The sequence below is a fragment of the Mixophyes fleayi genome, chromosome 10 (assembly GCF_038048845.1).
Source record: "Mixophyes fleayi isolate aMixFle1 chromosome 10, aMixFle1.hap1, whole genome shotgun sequence".
In the NCBI taxonomy this organism is placed as follows: Eukaryota; Metazoa; Chordata; class Amphibia; order Anura; family Limnodynastidae; genus Mixophyes; species Mixophyes fleayi.
Genome location: NC_134411.1, coordinates 794,454 through 809,811, shown reverse-complemented (window position 1 = coordinate 809,811; position 15,358 = coordinate 794,454). Strand labels below are relative to the sequence as shown.

The window sequence follows — 15,358 nt, the reverse complement described above, 5'->3', positions numbered from 1 at the left end:
TAAACATATATATATATACACATTTTATTTAAAATGCCTATAAAAAACATTTAAAAATAGGCTTCTACACTTCTGACGCGTAGTGCCCACGCATTTAATATTTACATGTATTACTACATTAAAACACGTGTCCACAGTTTTGAAGTAGGTGGGGATAGAAAAAGCAGGTGATAATTATATCACTCTCAGCAGCACATAGTATTTCAGGAGACAAATGTGCTGATCTTTCAGGAGACAGTGACCTGTTCATTTTTGTGAGTGAGGATCCCTGTGATGTGACAGGGGCAGCAACATGATGTAAGGAAAGGAATGGAGGCAGCAGGAAGCCACAGACAGAGTTATATAGTGGAAGGAGCCGGGTCCTCAGCAGCACAGTGAGGAGATAGGGGTGGCAGGACATTGAAACTATGGGTCTAGACTTCAGGACACCCCTTCTCATCCAAAACTGTCACTCCAATGTGGGAAGATTGTGGTTTCAGGCGCATCTGTTTATGGCACAAAATTTATACATTTAACTTGCTCAAATTCAGTTTAAAACATTAACGCAAACATGATTTTGGCTGCTATAGGCAACAATGACTTGTTCCTTTGCGCCAATTTTCATAAAGTTCCCCAGCATGTTTACAGCTCTTCTTAAGGAGGCAGAACAATTAGCGCAGTTATTTATAAACCTGCACTTCCTTAGTATTTTATTAATGAAAATCTGATCCCATAAGGTTACGCAGTTGAGGTCAGACACTCTATTCATGAGGCCTGTTGAAGCACTGCGCATGCTCCAAGTTGTCCCACTTTTTCCTGCACCAGGTCGGCAGCAGGGAGAAGAATGATGTCAGCAGCAGATCCCTCGCTCCTACCGACCTAGTCTTATTCCACTGACGAGGTAACGGAGCAGCGGTGACGGGCAGGACATTGGGGGGATCAGCCACAAAACCCAAACTCCTGATAACAGATAACCTGTGGGACTGAGAATTACTCAGAGAATTCAGGTTTAGGTGAATTATACATCAAGCTGTGAACTTACTAATAGTTCCTATGGATCTCCCAATCCCAGCTACAATGTAAATAAACAAAGTTATATGTGGTCATAGTTACCCAAACACAGGGTCATTCTCTTCTTAGCAACATATGTTTATACACAGAACCATCATTTACTTACTCAGGTCAGTCAATCTCCACCTGACACTTTTAGGTTCTACAAGGCTGTCATGTACAACTTCACATCTGAATATCTTCCCCACGTCCTTTATTTTCGGGCGGAATTTCATAGTGCTAGTGACATAACACAGATTACTTCCTTCACAGAGGGGGTCACTGGTGCGGGAGGGTAATTGGGTCCCGTCTTCCTTGTACCATGTAACTTGTATCTGTTCTGGATAAAATGAATGAATTCTACAAAACAGATCCATCTGGTCCCCGACATAGAGAGTGTTCTGTGTCCTCTGTATTGGATCCATCACAGGGCGAGCTGTAATATATCACACAGTACAATCAGTAATAATAAGAGGAGCTGTAATATATCACACAGTACAATCAGTAATAATAAGAGGAGATGTAATATATCACACAGTAAGTCAGTAATAAGAGAAGCTGTAATATATCACACAGTACAGTCAGTAATAATAAGAGGAGCTGTAATATATCACACAGTACAGTCAGTAATAAGAGGAGCTGTAATATATCACACAGTACAGTCAGTAATAAGAGGAGATGTAATATATCACACAGTACAGTCAGTAATAAGAGGAGCTGTAATATATCACACAGTACAGTCAGTAATAAGAGGAGCTGTAATATATCACACAGTACAGTCAGTAATAATAAGAGGAGCTGTAATATATCACACAGTACAATCAGTAATAATAAGAGGAGCTGTAATATATCACACAGTACAATCAGTAATAATAAGAGGAGCTGTAATATATCACAGTACAGTCAGTAATAAGAGGAGCTGTAATATATCACAGTACAGTCAGTAATAAGATGAGCTGTAATATATCACAGTACAGTCAGTAAGAATAAGAGGAGCTGTAATATATCACACAGTACAGTCAGTAATAAGAGGAGCTGTAATATATCACACAGTACAGTCAGTAATAAGAGGAGCTGTAATATATCACACAGTACAGTCAGTAATAAGAGGAGCTGTAATATATCACACAGTACAGTCAGTAATAATAAGAGGAGCTGTAATATATCACACAGTACAGTCAGTAATAAGAGGAGCTGTAATATATCACACAGTACAGTCAGTAATAATAAGAGGAGCTGTAATATATCACACAGTACAGTCAGTAATAAGAGGAGCTGTAATATATCACACAGTACAGTCAGTAATAAGAGGAGATGTAATATATCACACAGTACAGTCAGTAATAAGAGGAGCTGTAATATATCACACAGTACAGTCAGTAAGAATAAGAGGAGATGTAATATATCACACAGTACAGTCAGTAATAAGAGGAGATGTACTATATCACACAGTACAGTCAGTAAGAATAAGAGGAGCTGTAATATATCACACAGTACAGTCAGTAAGAATAAGAGGAGCTGTAATATATCACACAGTACAGTCAGTAAGAATAAGAGGAGCTGTAATATATCACACAGTACAGTCAGTAATAAGAGGAGCTGTAATATATCACACAGTACAGTCAGTAAGAATAAAAGGAGCTGTAATATATCACACAGTACAGTCAGTAATAATAAGAGGAGCTGTAATACATCACACAGTACAGTCAGTAATAAGAGGAGATGTAATATATCACACAGTACAGTCAGTAATAATAAGAGGAGCTGTAATATATGACACAGTACAGTCAGTAATAAGAGGAGATGTAATATATCACACAGTACAGTCAGTAAGAATAAGAGGAGCTGTAATATATGACACAGTACAGTCAGTAATAAGAGGAGATGTAATATATCACACAGTACAGTCAGTAAGAATAAGAGGAGCTGTAATATATGACACAGTACAGTCAGTAATAAGAGGAGCTGTAATATATCACACAGTACAGTCAGTAATAAGAGGAGCTGTAATATATCACACAGTACAGTCAGTAATAAGAGGAGCTGTAATATATCACACAGTACAGTCAGTAATAAGAGGAGATGTAATATATCACACAGTACAGTCAGTAAGAATAAGAGGAGCTGTAATATATCACACAGTACAGTCAGTAATAAGAGGAGCTGTAATATATCATACAGTACAGTCAGTAAGAATAAGAGGAGCTGTAATATATCACACAGTACAGTCAGTAATAAGAGGAGCTGTAATATATCACACAGTACAGTCAGTAATAAGAGGAGCTGTAATATATCACACAGTACAGTCAGTAATAATAAGAGGAGATGTAATATATCACACAGTACAGTCAGTAATAAGAGGAGCTGTAATATATCACACAGTACAGTCAGTAATAATAAGAGGAGATGTAATATATCACACAGTACAGTCAGTAATAAGAGGAGCTGTAATATATCACAGTACAGTCAGTAATAATAAGAGGAGATGTAATATATCACACAGTACAGTCAGTAATAAGAGGAGCTGTAATATATCATACAGTACAGTCAGTAAGAATAAGAGGAGCTGTAATATATCACACAGTACAGTCAGTAAGAATAAGAGGAGCTGTAATATATCACACAGTACAGTCAGTAATAAGAGGAGCTGTAATATATCACACAGTACAGTCAGTAATAATAAGAGGAGCTGTAATATATCACACAGTACAGTCAGTAATAAGAGGAGCTGTAATATATCACACAGTACAGTCAGTAATAAGAGGAGCTGTAATATATCACACAGTACAGTCAGTAATAAGAGGAGCTGTAATATATCACACAGTACAGTCAGTAATAAGAGGAGATGTAATATATCACACAGTACAGTCAGTAAGAATAAGAGGAGCTGTAATATATCACACAGTACAGTCAGTAATAATAAGAGGAGCTGTAATATATCACACAGTACAGTCAGTAATAAGAGGAGCTGTAATATATCACACAGTACAGTCAGTAATAAGAGGAGCTGTAATATATCACACAGTACAGTCAGTAATAAGAGAAGCTGTAATATATCACACAGTACAGTCAGTAATAAGAGGAGCTGTAATATATCACACAGTACAGTCAGTAATAAGAGAAGCTGTAATATATCACACAGTACAGTCAGTAATAAGAGGAGCTGTAATATATCACACAGTACAGTCAGTAATAATAAGAGGAGCTGTAATATATCACACAGTACAGTCAGTAATAAGAGGAGCTGTAATATATCACACAGTACAGTCAGTAATAAGAGGAGCTGTAATATATCACACAGTACAGTCAGTAATAAGAGGAGCTGTAATATATCACACAGTACAGTCAGTAATAAGAGGAGATGTAATATATCACACAGTACAGTCAGTAAGAATAAGAGGAGCTGTAATATATCACACAGTACAGTCAGTAATAATAAGAGGAGCTGTAATATATCACACAGTACAGTCAGTAATAAGAGGAGCTGTAATATATCACACAGTACAGTCAGTAATAAGAGGAGCTGTAATATATCACACAGTACAGTCAGTAATAAGAGAAGCTGTAATATATCACACAGTACAGTCAGTAATAAGAGGAGCTGTAATATATCACACAGTACAGTCAGTAATAAGAGAAGCTGTAATATATCACACAGTACAGTCAGTAATAAGAGGAGCTGTAATATATCACACAGTACAGTCAGTAATAAGAGGAGCTGTAATATATCACACAGTACAGTCAGTAAGAATAAAAGGAGCTGTAATATATCACACAGTACAGTCAGTAATAATAAGAGGAGCTGTAATACATCACACAGTACAGTCAGTAATAAGAGGAGATGTAATATATCACACAGTACAGTCAGTAATAATAAGAGGAGCTGTAATATATGACACAGTACAGTCAGTAATAAGAGGAGATGTAATATATCACACAGTACAGTCAGTAAGAATAAGAGGAGCTGTAATATATGACACAGTACAGTCAGTAATAAGAGGAGATGTAATATATCACACAGTACAGTCAGTAAGAATAAGAGGAGCTGTAATATATGACACAGTACAGTCAGTAATAAGAGGAGCTGTAATATATCACACAGTACAGTCAGTAATAAGAGGAGCTGTAATATATCACACAGTACAGTCAGTAATAAGAGGAGCTGTAATATATCACACAGTACAGTCAGTAATAAGAGGAGATGTAATATATCACACAGTACAGTCAGTAAGAATAAGAGGAGCTGTAATATATCACACAGTACAGTCAGTAATAAGAGGAGCTGTAATATATCATACAGTACAGTCAGTAAGAATAAGAGGAGCTGTAATATATCACACAGTACAGTCAGTAATAAGAGGAGCTGTAATATATCACACAGTACAGTCAGTAATAAGAGGAGCTGTAATATATCACACAGTACAGTCAGTAATAATAAGAGGAGATGTAATATATCACACAGTACAGTCAGTAATAAGAGGAGCTGTAATATATCACACAGTACAGTCAGTAATAATAAGAGGAGATGTAATATATCACACAGTACAGTCAGTAATAAGAGGAGCTGTAATATATCACAGTACAGTCAGTAATAATAAGAGGAGATGTAATATATCACACAGTACAGTCAGTAATAAGAGGAGCTGTAATATATCATACAGTACAGTCAGTAAGAATAAGAGGAGCTGTAATATATCACACAGTACAGTCAGTAAGAATAAGAGGAGCTGTAATATATCACACAGTACAGTCAGTAATAAGAGGAGCTGTAATATATCACACAGTACAGTCAGTAATAATAAGAGGAGCTGTAATATATCACACAGTACAGTCAGTAATAAGAGGAGCTGTAATATATCACACAGTACAGTCAGTAATAAGAGGAGCTGTAATATATCACACAGTACAGTCAGTAATAAGAGGAGCTGTAATATATCACACAGTACAGTCAGTAATAAGAGGAGATGTAATATATCACACAGTACAGTCAGTAAGAATAAGAGGAGCTGTAATATATCACACAGTACAGTCAGTAATAATAAGAGGAGCTGTAATATATCACACAGTACAGTCAGTAATAAGAGGAGCTGTAATATATCACACAGTACAGTCAGTAATAAGAGGAGCTGTAATATATCACACAGTACAGTCAGTAATAAGAGAAGCTGTAATATATCACACAGTACAGTCAGTAATAAGAGGAGCTGTAATATATCACACAGTACAGTCAGTAATAAGAGAAGCTGTAATATATCACACAGTACAGTCAGTAATAAGAGGAGCTGTAATATATCACACAGTACAGTCAGTAATAATAAGAGGAGCTGTAATATATCACACAGTACAGTCAGTAATAAGAGGAGCTGTAATATATCACACAGTACAGTCAGTAATAAGAGGAGCTGTAATATATCACACAGTACAGTCAGTAATAAGAGGAGCTGTAATATATCACACAGTACAGTCAGTAATAAGAGGAGATGTAATATATCACACAGTACAGTCAGTAAGAATAAGAGGAGCTGTAATATATCACACAGTACAGTCAGTAATAATAAGAGGAGCTGTAATATATCACACAGTACAGTCAGTAATAAGAGGAGCTGTAATATATCACACAGTACAGTCAGTAATAAGAGGAGCTGTAATATATCACACAGTACAGTCAGTAATAAGAGAAGCTGTAATATATCACACAGTACAGTCAGTAATAAGAGGAGCTGTAATATATCACACAGTACAGTCAGTAATAAGAGAAGCTGTAATATATCACACAGTACAGTCAGTAATAAGAGGAGCTGTAATATATCACACAGTACAGTCAGTAATAAGAGAAGCTGTAATATATCACACAGTACAGTCAGTAATAAGAGGAGCTGTAATATATCACACAGTACAGTCAGTAATAAGAGGAGCTGTAATATATCACACAGTACAGTCAGTAATAAGAGGAGCTGTAATATATCACACAGTACAGTCAGTAATAAGAGGAGATGTAATATATCACACAGTACAGTCAGTAAGAATAAGAGGAGCTGTAATATATCACACAGTACAGTCAGTAAGAATAAGAGGAGCTGTAATATATCACACAGTACAGTCAGTAATAAGAGGAGCTGTAATATATCACACAGTACAGTCAGTAATAAGAGGAGCTGTAATATATCACACAGTACAGTCAGTAATAAGAGAAGCTGTAATATATCACACAGTACAGTCAGTAATAAGAGGAGATGTAATATATCACACAGTAGTCAGTAACACAGTCCTTCATACGTCTTTTGATCTGACTATTGAATGCTTGTGATTGTGTGAATTCCATGTAAAACAGGCATTCTTCTTTTTGAGTTGTTCAAGCGCGACAATCAAACTTGCAGGATTTGGAATAAACTGGGAGTCCTAGTCAGTAATTCTGAGAAAGTACCTGATTTCTCCTGCTGTATTAGCTTTGTCCAGAGCCGTAACTTAGAATTCTAGCGCCCTGGGCGAGAAAGGCAAATGCCGCACCCCTAACCCTCAATTTTAACCAAATTAACCTAAAATATTCCTAAAATGCGCCCCCCTTCAGAGTTGCGCCCTGGGTGGTCGCCCCTGTCGCACAGCCCTAGTTACGGCCCTGGCTTTGTCCATAAGTTTTTTGAACTTAATGTGGATCAGCCCCCCCCCTGAGAGGAAATGTGACCAAAGAGTTTGAGGGTTTTTTTGGTGTAACAGACAGTCGTCCTTATTCAATATCAGATTTCTGTCACTATTCAGACACTGGAATACCTTGACGTGTACCTCCAGAAACAAGAATATCATCTCTGTACCTGGTAGCAGTCGTGTTCTGCAGCATTGTTATCCCATTTAAGGTATTTGAGTTATTTTTCTATAGTCCTTACCAGTTTTTGTAGAATCAAACAAATATCATTCTTAACATACACGAAGACCTATATTATTGGCTCTTTGTAGAACCCAGGAGTGTGTTTAGTTAGTGGAATCAATAAAACAAGAAGCCAAATGCAAACATATATGTAGCCTCTCATCTGACCTGGTCTGGATGGGCTTTAGTATTAGATTTAGTAACATTATCCTTCAGAATCTGGTAGAGAAAGTTGGTTCAAGTTTGTCTAACGTTAATTTTTACTTCTTGTCTATTATTAATTATTATTATTAATTTTTATTTATAGGGCGCCACTAGGTGTCCGTAGCGCCGTACAGGGACAAACGATATTACAGACTCCGCATGCTTACCACTGGTTACAGTCATTCCCATCAGACCCTGCAGTTACCCTGGAAGGACAGTTTGTAGGATCTATTCATTCACTGGATAATGTCCTGTTACAAAATCCCTGGAAAAGCCCAAAGTGCACAACTTAAATTAACACTGTGTGCTGGGCTTGGAGAGAAGATTCTTTGGAGGGCATCAAATATCAACATTCACCTTCCTGTGGGACAAGGACACTCAAACACACGGTTATGGCTCAGTTGAAAGATAATCCTATTACGACACAGACATTCTGCCTAGAGGATATATAACTGTCACCGAACTTCCCCAATATCCCCCTAGAGGGTCCAGGGGCGGATCTAGAAAACTACTGTACCCGGGGCTATTTAGGGGGGGCAATTTAGGCCCCGCCCCTTTCTAACATCTTAGGCTGCCGACGGCTGCACACTATGTGCAGGTCCGTCCAGCCGTGACAGGCAGGGACAGTGTGCTGCCCGGCTGCTCTGATTGTGTTTTAATCACAGTCAGAGCAGCCGGGCAGCACACTGTCCCTGCCTGTCACGGCTGGACGGACCTGCACATACTGTGCAGCCGTCGGCAGCAAGTGTCTGCTAAGGGGGGGCGATCGCCCCGATCACCCCCCCCTGGATCCGCCACTGAGAGGGTCTGCCCTAGAACACATTATGACTGTGTATTCCTTATGTGTGTTTTTATTCCCATAGTATGCCTGTGCTCACCCCATACTGTGTTTGGATATTAGCTTTAAGATTGTTAATATATTAATTAATTTATGAGATTCTGTCATATTATCTATTACATTGTAGGTGATGTATTCATGCAATTGGGCTTCCTATTGGTCACTGATGCCAACAGAGTAAGTCTATGTGTATTCTAGGTCTGCAGAAACAATACATCAATAATTATATTATCAGGTAGACCAGACTATTGTTTAACAGAAACTATCGTTGTTACCTAAACATCAGGAGATCTAGCTCAGGGTAGTGTCTCCTCCTCTGTTAAAATCTAGTCAGGTAAGTGTTATATTTACAACACAATGGAGTGAATAGTCACCTTTACATTATGCTGTTACCATTTATATAGATTGTGTATATTTGGCCCTGCCCTTTATATTGCTAGTTAACCACACATTACAGGATAAATATCAGAAACTGTAATATTGTGCTTTTAGCTATATCTGTAGGCAAACGAGATAATGTTTAGTAGTGTATTCACAGGCCAGACCTGGTGGCTTTCTGTGTCTGATTTAAGCACCTTAATTAGGAAACGTGTATTGTATTCCTATACCTTAATATCCTAAGACACAGCAGACAGCCCAACACACCCTACAGCCTGAGGCTATTCTGTGGGTATAAGATAGAGCAGTGGAGCTTCAGGGGGTTGATGTAGGAGGTAATGGTTCCTGCCAGCTGACGGAGATCAGGGGAAGGACTGCGAGGACCCCTGTTCCTCTTCCTCTGGATAAGTTACCCCAGGTCTTGTGAATCTGTGTGCTCACCAAAAGTGAGGCGACAGTGAAGCCGGACCACTGCCCTGCTGGCAGTCACTGGGGCTTCGTACTCCCAGGAAAGTGTAAGCCTATAGTCGGATTTCCCAAGGTGGCCATAATAGGACCGGTATTGTATCGTATGGACTACTCTCGTGTCCATTGTGCACACCTGTAATTGTTACTCCTGAATATATATTTGTTTTGTGCCTGTTGTTGCTGTTTCATTAATAAAAGCTACCATTGGTTAAGCTGGATATCTGCCTGGGTGTAAGTATTTACCCACGTACATGGGAATACGGTAGACTGTTCAGCCTTGGTGGACACCGTTCCCTCTCAGTCCTAATAAAGCACTTTATTATTATTATTATTATCGTTTATTTGTAAGGCGCCACAAGGTTTCCGCAGCGCCGTACATGGTACAAACAGTAGACTATACAGGGTAAGACAGTACAGGACAATAAACACAAAGTACCAGTACTTCAGAAACTCCAGGCAGATACAGTAGAGACGGAGCGGAAGAACAGGTAAGGAGACAGGAGGGAAGATGGGCCCTGCTCATACGAGCTTACATCCTAAGGGAGGGTAAACAGAATCAGGTACATAAGGGAGCCAGTGAAGCAACGGGAGAGAGAAAGGAGCCAGGGGAGAACCAGAAGAGGTGAGAGGTTAAGTGGATGGTTGGTAGGCCTTAAGGAACAGGTGAGTTTTGAGTGCACGTTTGAAGGAGCACAGATTGGGTGAGAGACGGATGGAACGAGGGAGGTCGTTCCAGAAAAGGGGGGCTGCACGGGAGAAGTCTTGAATTCTAGAATGGGAAGAGGTGATAAGGGTGGAGGAGAGGCGGCGGTCGTTGGCTGAGCGCAGGGAGCGGACAGGAGTATGAATGGAGAGGAGGTTGGAGATATAAGGGGCAGTAGAGTCGAAGAGAGCCTTGTAAGTGGTGGTGAGGAGTTTGAAAAGGATTCTGTAGGGGAAGGGGAGCCAGTGTAAGGAAAGACAGATAGGGGAGGCAGAGGAGGAGCGGCGTGAGAGGAAGCACTTATTCAATTAACGCTCTAATATGTCAGATTGACATATTGAACAAACAGCAGCCTGATACTACATCCGCAGCTATAGTTATAACACCATCCTCACCATTTTGGCCCGGTGTTCTAAGCAGCATTAAAAAGAAGAGACTGTAATCATCACATTTCTTACATCTAGTAGATGAGACAGATCCATCGGCTGTAACACTGAGAATAAGTTATATGTGTATGGTATATATTCTGTAGGATATCACTCACCTGTCACCTCCATATCCAGCTCTTGTTCTGCAATTTTCCCTGTCGCAGGGTGATGGGTTCTACAAATATATTTCAGTCCTTGATCATCAGACACATTTGGTTTCATCATGAAGGCACTTAGTAAGCTGTAAGATTTATCATCATGTTCATTGTCTATTAAATTGTGTGAATATTTATTATTCTGAATGATGGTTCCAGTAGAATCACACGTTACAAGTTCTGTTTCCTGATTGTTCTGATCCTTCTTCAGCCAAATAATAGACAAAGCTCTGGGTTTAAATCCATTAATCGGACAAGTCAGAGTCACCATCTCATCATGTATCAGACGATGAGGGGCCACGATCTTCAGTAATTTGGGAGGAACTAGACATTAAACAGAATTTATAAATAAATATATAATGTGCAAACAAACATATATTATGCAATTTTAGAAAAAAATGGAAGTTTGGATTTTATATGATTACTTCATTTTTAACCCTTCATTATTAACCAAGCACAAGATGGAGCCATAGAAACTTCTAAGGGATGAGACTTTCTGCATTTGTGGTCTGAGAAGAAGACAACACAGTAAATATAGTAAATGACAGAGAAAGAGAAAGTGCTGTAACTGGGAGATGGAAGATCAGAAACAGGCAGCAAATGCTGATAGTGATTATGAATGGTGAACAAACTATATCTGAGTTAGGTATTATTTCACTAGTGGTAATTAGCTCAGGCTCAGTATTATACAATCTGGTGAAACTCTTTATTGACCAGCCTTAGAGAGGATCCAGGTTCTGCTATAGGCCGAGCAATACACTAAGAGCCCATGTGCTATATAAACCCAGTTATAAAGCAGTTTATATACACAGATTGCAGTAGTAACAGAGATGAGAGCGGCCCTGGATCTCTGGAGCTCTGTGAGGAGCCGTCGGATTTGGTGAAAGCTGATTCACTGGTCAGTAATATTCTGTATTTTATCACACACCCAGAGTGTTATTTACATGGCTAGTAGGGAATTTTTTTAAGTGTGAACTTTGTGTGCTCAGGATTATTAACAAAGGGAGTAAAACTGAAAATTCTTGTACACATCTTTATAAAGACTGATGACAACCACTTTGCTGTCTTGTAGCTAAGTAGGGTCAGTCCTGTGCTGCAGCAAAAACCTACTTGTCCCTATTATTAAGATGCAACGTTAGTGCACATCCTTCCCTACACCCCTGATTGTTCAGTGATAGTGACCTGGGGCCATAGCAAATGAATAGTGTTGAGGGTCCTTACCGCTGCACTCTTAGCTTATTTTCTCTCCTGAATCTCTAAGGGTATGATATCCTCGTGCCACAGATGCTTATATATATTGTGACAAAGGGGCCTATTTACTAAATAATTTTACCATCTACAATCCCCTAAAATGTCCGTTTTCGGGGATCCAAACAACATTTCAATTTATGAACATTGCATTGCAGCAGATATCTACAATATCTGTTGCTTTGCATCAATTTTTGTTTTACAGTGCAGTTCCCATAACAGTGTATGGCGACTGCACTATAACGCTATTTACCAAGTTCCGATTTTCTGAACTTCTTTATGTTAATGTACATCAGCTCAGGCTGGCGTACATAAATGTTTTTGATAGTTTTCAGTTCTGTTCATCTCTGCTCCGTAGAGCTGAGCTTCACATGGCGTGTGTGGAGGGATCATGTGATCCCCGCCTCTTACACGCAGCATCACCCTGGATAAACTCATCATTAGTTTCTTGATGACATCCGATTTAGACAATATGTCATCAATGTATCTCCTCCACAGACAATATTGACAGATTAAGTTGTATGGTGTAAATACATCCAAGGTGTTCTGGTACACAGACAGGAACAACATACATCAGTAGAATCAACATTCACATTAAACCATTCCCCCAACACATTGTTTCATCAGGAAATATATTGCCAAGAAACGAGGTGCTACTGGACTGAGGACTTTGTATTCATCACCCGTTTCTCATGGTCTAAAGTACTTTTTAATCCTTGGCCCAGTAAGTATATACACAAGAGCATCAGTGTATTATGTGTATTATTATTTCATGTTATTAGGTACATATGTGAAAATAACAGGACAGCAGAAGTAATTTTGCTTGTGTTAGCCAAGGTAATTATCATTGGTCTCAAATGTCCATTGTTATGAGGTGTGGCGTAGACCTGATTTGTAATCAGAACAATTTCTGAGTAAGTTGACATAGCTAGCTGGCAGCCCATGTTAATTAGCTAGGTCAACAGGTAATCTGAGAGGTAATTAGGTTAGAACTTCTAGATGATATGCAATTTGCCTCCACAGTAATATACTGGCTGAAATAGCACTGGGAAATGTATTAATATGTATCAATATAAATGTTATTGTATCAAAAAATATCACAGACTCAGATTGCGTAATGTTGCAGATACTATGTGTTAAATGTCTTGTTGTTTCACGCAAGCATGAAGTGTCATTCCTTGATGTTATATTATAACCCTTTGTTTAGTGTATTCAGCCAAATAGCTAATTGAGTCAAGCTATTCCATTGTATAAACAAGGTAACAGAGACTGTATGTCTAACAGCTAAAGTGTCCACTGAGAGACCCCTGCGGTAAGGGGGAGGCTTGAGACATTTGACCCTACTTCCTGTGTACATAGCGAAGAATATAGGGAGAGCAGAATGCCAAGAGAGCTATTCTATCTCGGAGTAATCTGGTGTACAAGACATCAGTGACAGGGACTCTGGGCCAGGCATTGTGGTGCCGCTGGAGGAAACCCTATCAGGACGAGCCAGTAACCCAGGCTGGGTAACACCATAACTGTCTAGCTAATAGGTAGTGGTAATATTGTGGGAGGAGAAGACTCTGAAATAGACTGAGGCTATTATTTTGGAGTGCTAACTATATATATATATATATATATATATATATATATATATATATAGATAGATAGATAGATATATAGATATATATAGTTTCCATCCTATAGTTAGCTCACGTCTTCATGTCAGCACAAGCACAGAGAAACAGAGACTGCGCTACACATAAGTAGAGCAGAACGGGGCCATGACAGAGCTGGGCCCTCCCTTCAAATTTTGCCATGGGACCCGGTGATGTAGACTTTCGCCCCGGTTAGCGGGGAGATATTTCAAGGCTGCAGAGCTTTCCAGCCACGCAAATGCAACCGAGACCTATTTGTGGTTTATTTGTACCTACATGGCGGTGGGATAAAGCACAATGCTTATACATACCCACATGTGAAATTTAAATATGAAATAAAGCCAGCCCTTCTCATGAGTTTTATGAACCATAAATGAAGGTTAAATGAGAAGTATATTGGGAGCAGAATTAAAGAGCTAATTAATGGGGTGATAGTAGCCTGTACAGTATGACGACCTCTTCATTTACATGAGATAAGCGCCTTCGATTGTCACCTTGGAAACCACAGTGCATGTATTGGAAGAGCAGAGGGACCATAATTTTATTCCTGAGGGGGGAGCTCTGTATGTGTAGATGTGGATGTAGTAACATTTATACTTCTATATGTTTTTTATTACAGGTGTCTTTACTTATATCTGCACCCCCCATGGGATGTATTACCTGTCTGGTGGGATGGGGTAACCCCCTGGTAGAATCCACTCAACTTCTAAATAACTCTGTCGCAAAACGAGGTGCTACTGGACTGAGAACTTTTTATTCATCACCCGTTTCTTACAGTTTAATGTACTTTTTAATCCTTGGCCCAGTCTAACTATATATACCTGAGCACTGGTGTGTTATGTGTATTATTTCATGGTATTAGGTACATTTTACCCTTGCTCTTACCTGCAATATTGTATGTAGTATAAATATAAAGAATATTGCCATCTTGTGTGAAAATAACAGGACAGCAGAAGTCATTTTGCTTGTGTTAGCTAAGGTAATTACCATATGTCTCAAATGTCCATTTATGAGTTGTGGCTTAGATCTCCGTGGAAAAGTACTTATGGATGTAAATTCCACCTCAGAACACTCAGAAGTTAGGTGAATTAAGCTACCATTGTTATTTCTGTTTGCTCCTTATTGTCCACTAGTGAGCTCTACAGACAGCCAGGAGCCTGACCCAGCAGGGGTCACCTGAGAGAGGACACCTGGTGAGGTGGGAAGGGGGCTGGATAGTGTGAGAAGCCCACCAATTGAGACCTTTTTCAACTCCCCTGGGCAGGCAGTTCCCAAGGTGGGATTAGGAGGTGATAAAAGAGGCTACCCTGGGAGCTGGACACGTGTGTAACTGACTTTGGCCAAGAGGTGATGCTCTGCCAGAGATGTACTGTGGAACCTATCTCACTGGATTTATTTGAACTGA

The 15,358-nt window shown here is 39.2% G+C and overlaps 1 protein-coding gene across 3 annotated transcripts in view; it reads right to left on the bottom strand.

Moving 5' to 3' along the window:
• Nucleotides 1-15,358, bottom strand: part of LOC142103527 (uncharacterized) — a 66,500-nt gene that overhangs the window by 14,295 nt on the left and 36,847 nt on the right. For all 3 annotated transcript variants that reach the window (XM_075187570.1, XM_075187571.1, XM_075187569.1), the window contains exons 6-7: nucleotides 11,027-11,389; nucleotides 1,157-1,465 (exon numbers count right to left, since the gene is read on the bottom strand). In XM_075187570.1, coding sequence (XP_075043671.1) covers nucleotides 1,157-1,465; nucleotides 11,027-11,389 — 672 coding nt within the window. The remainder of the gene's footprint in view (nucleotides 1-1,156; nucleotides 1,466-11,026; nucleotides 11,390-15,358) is intronic.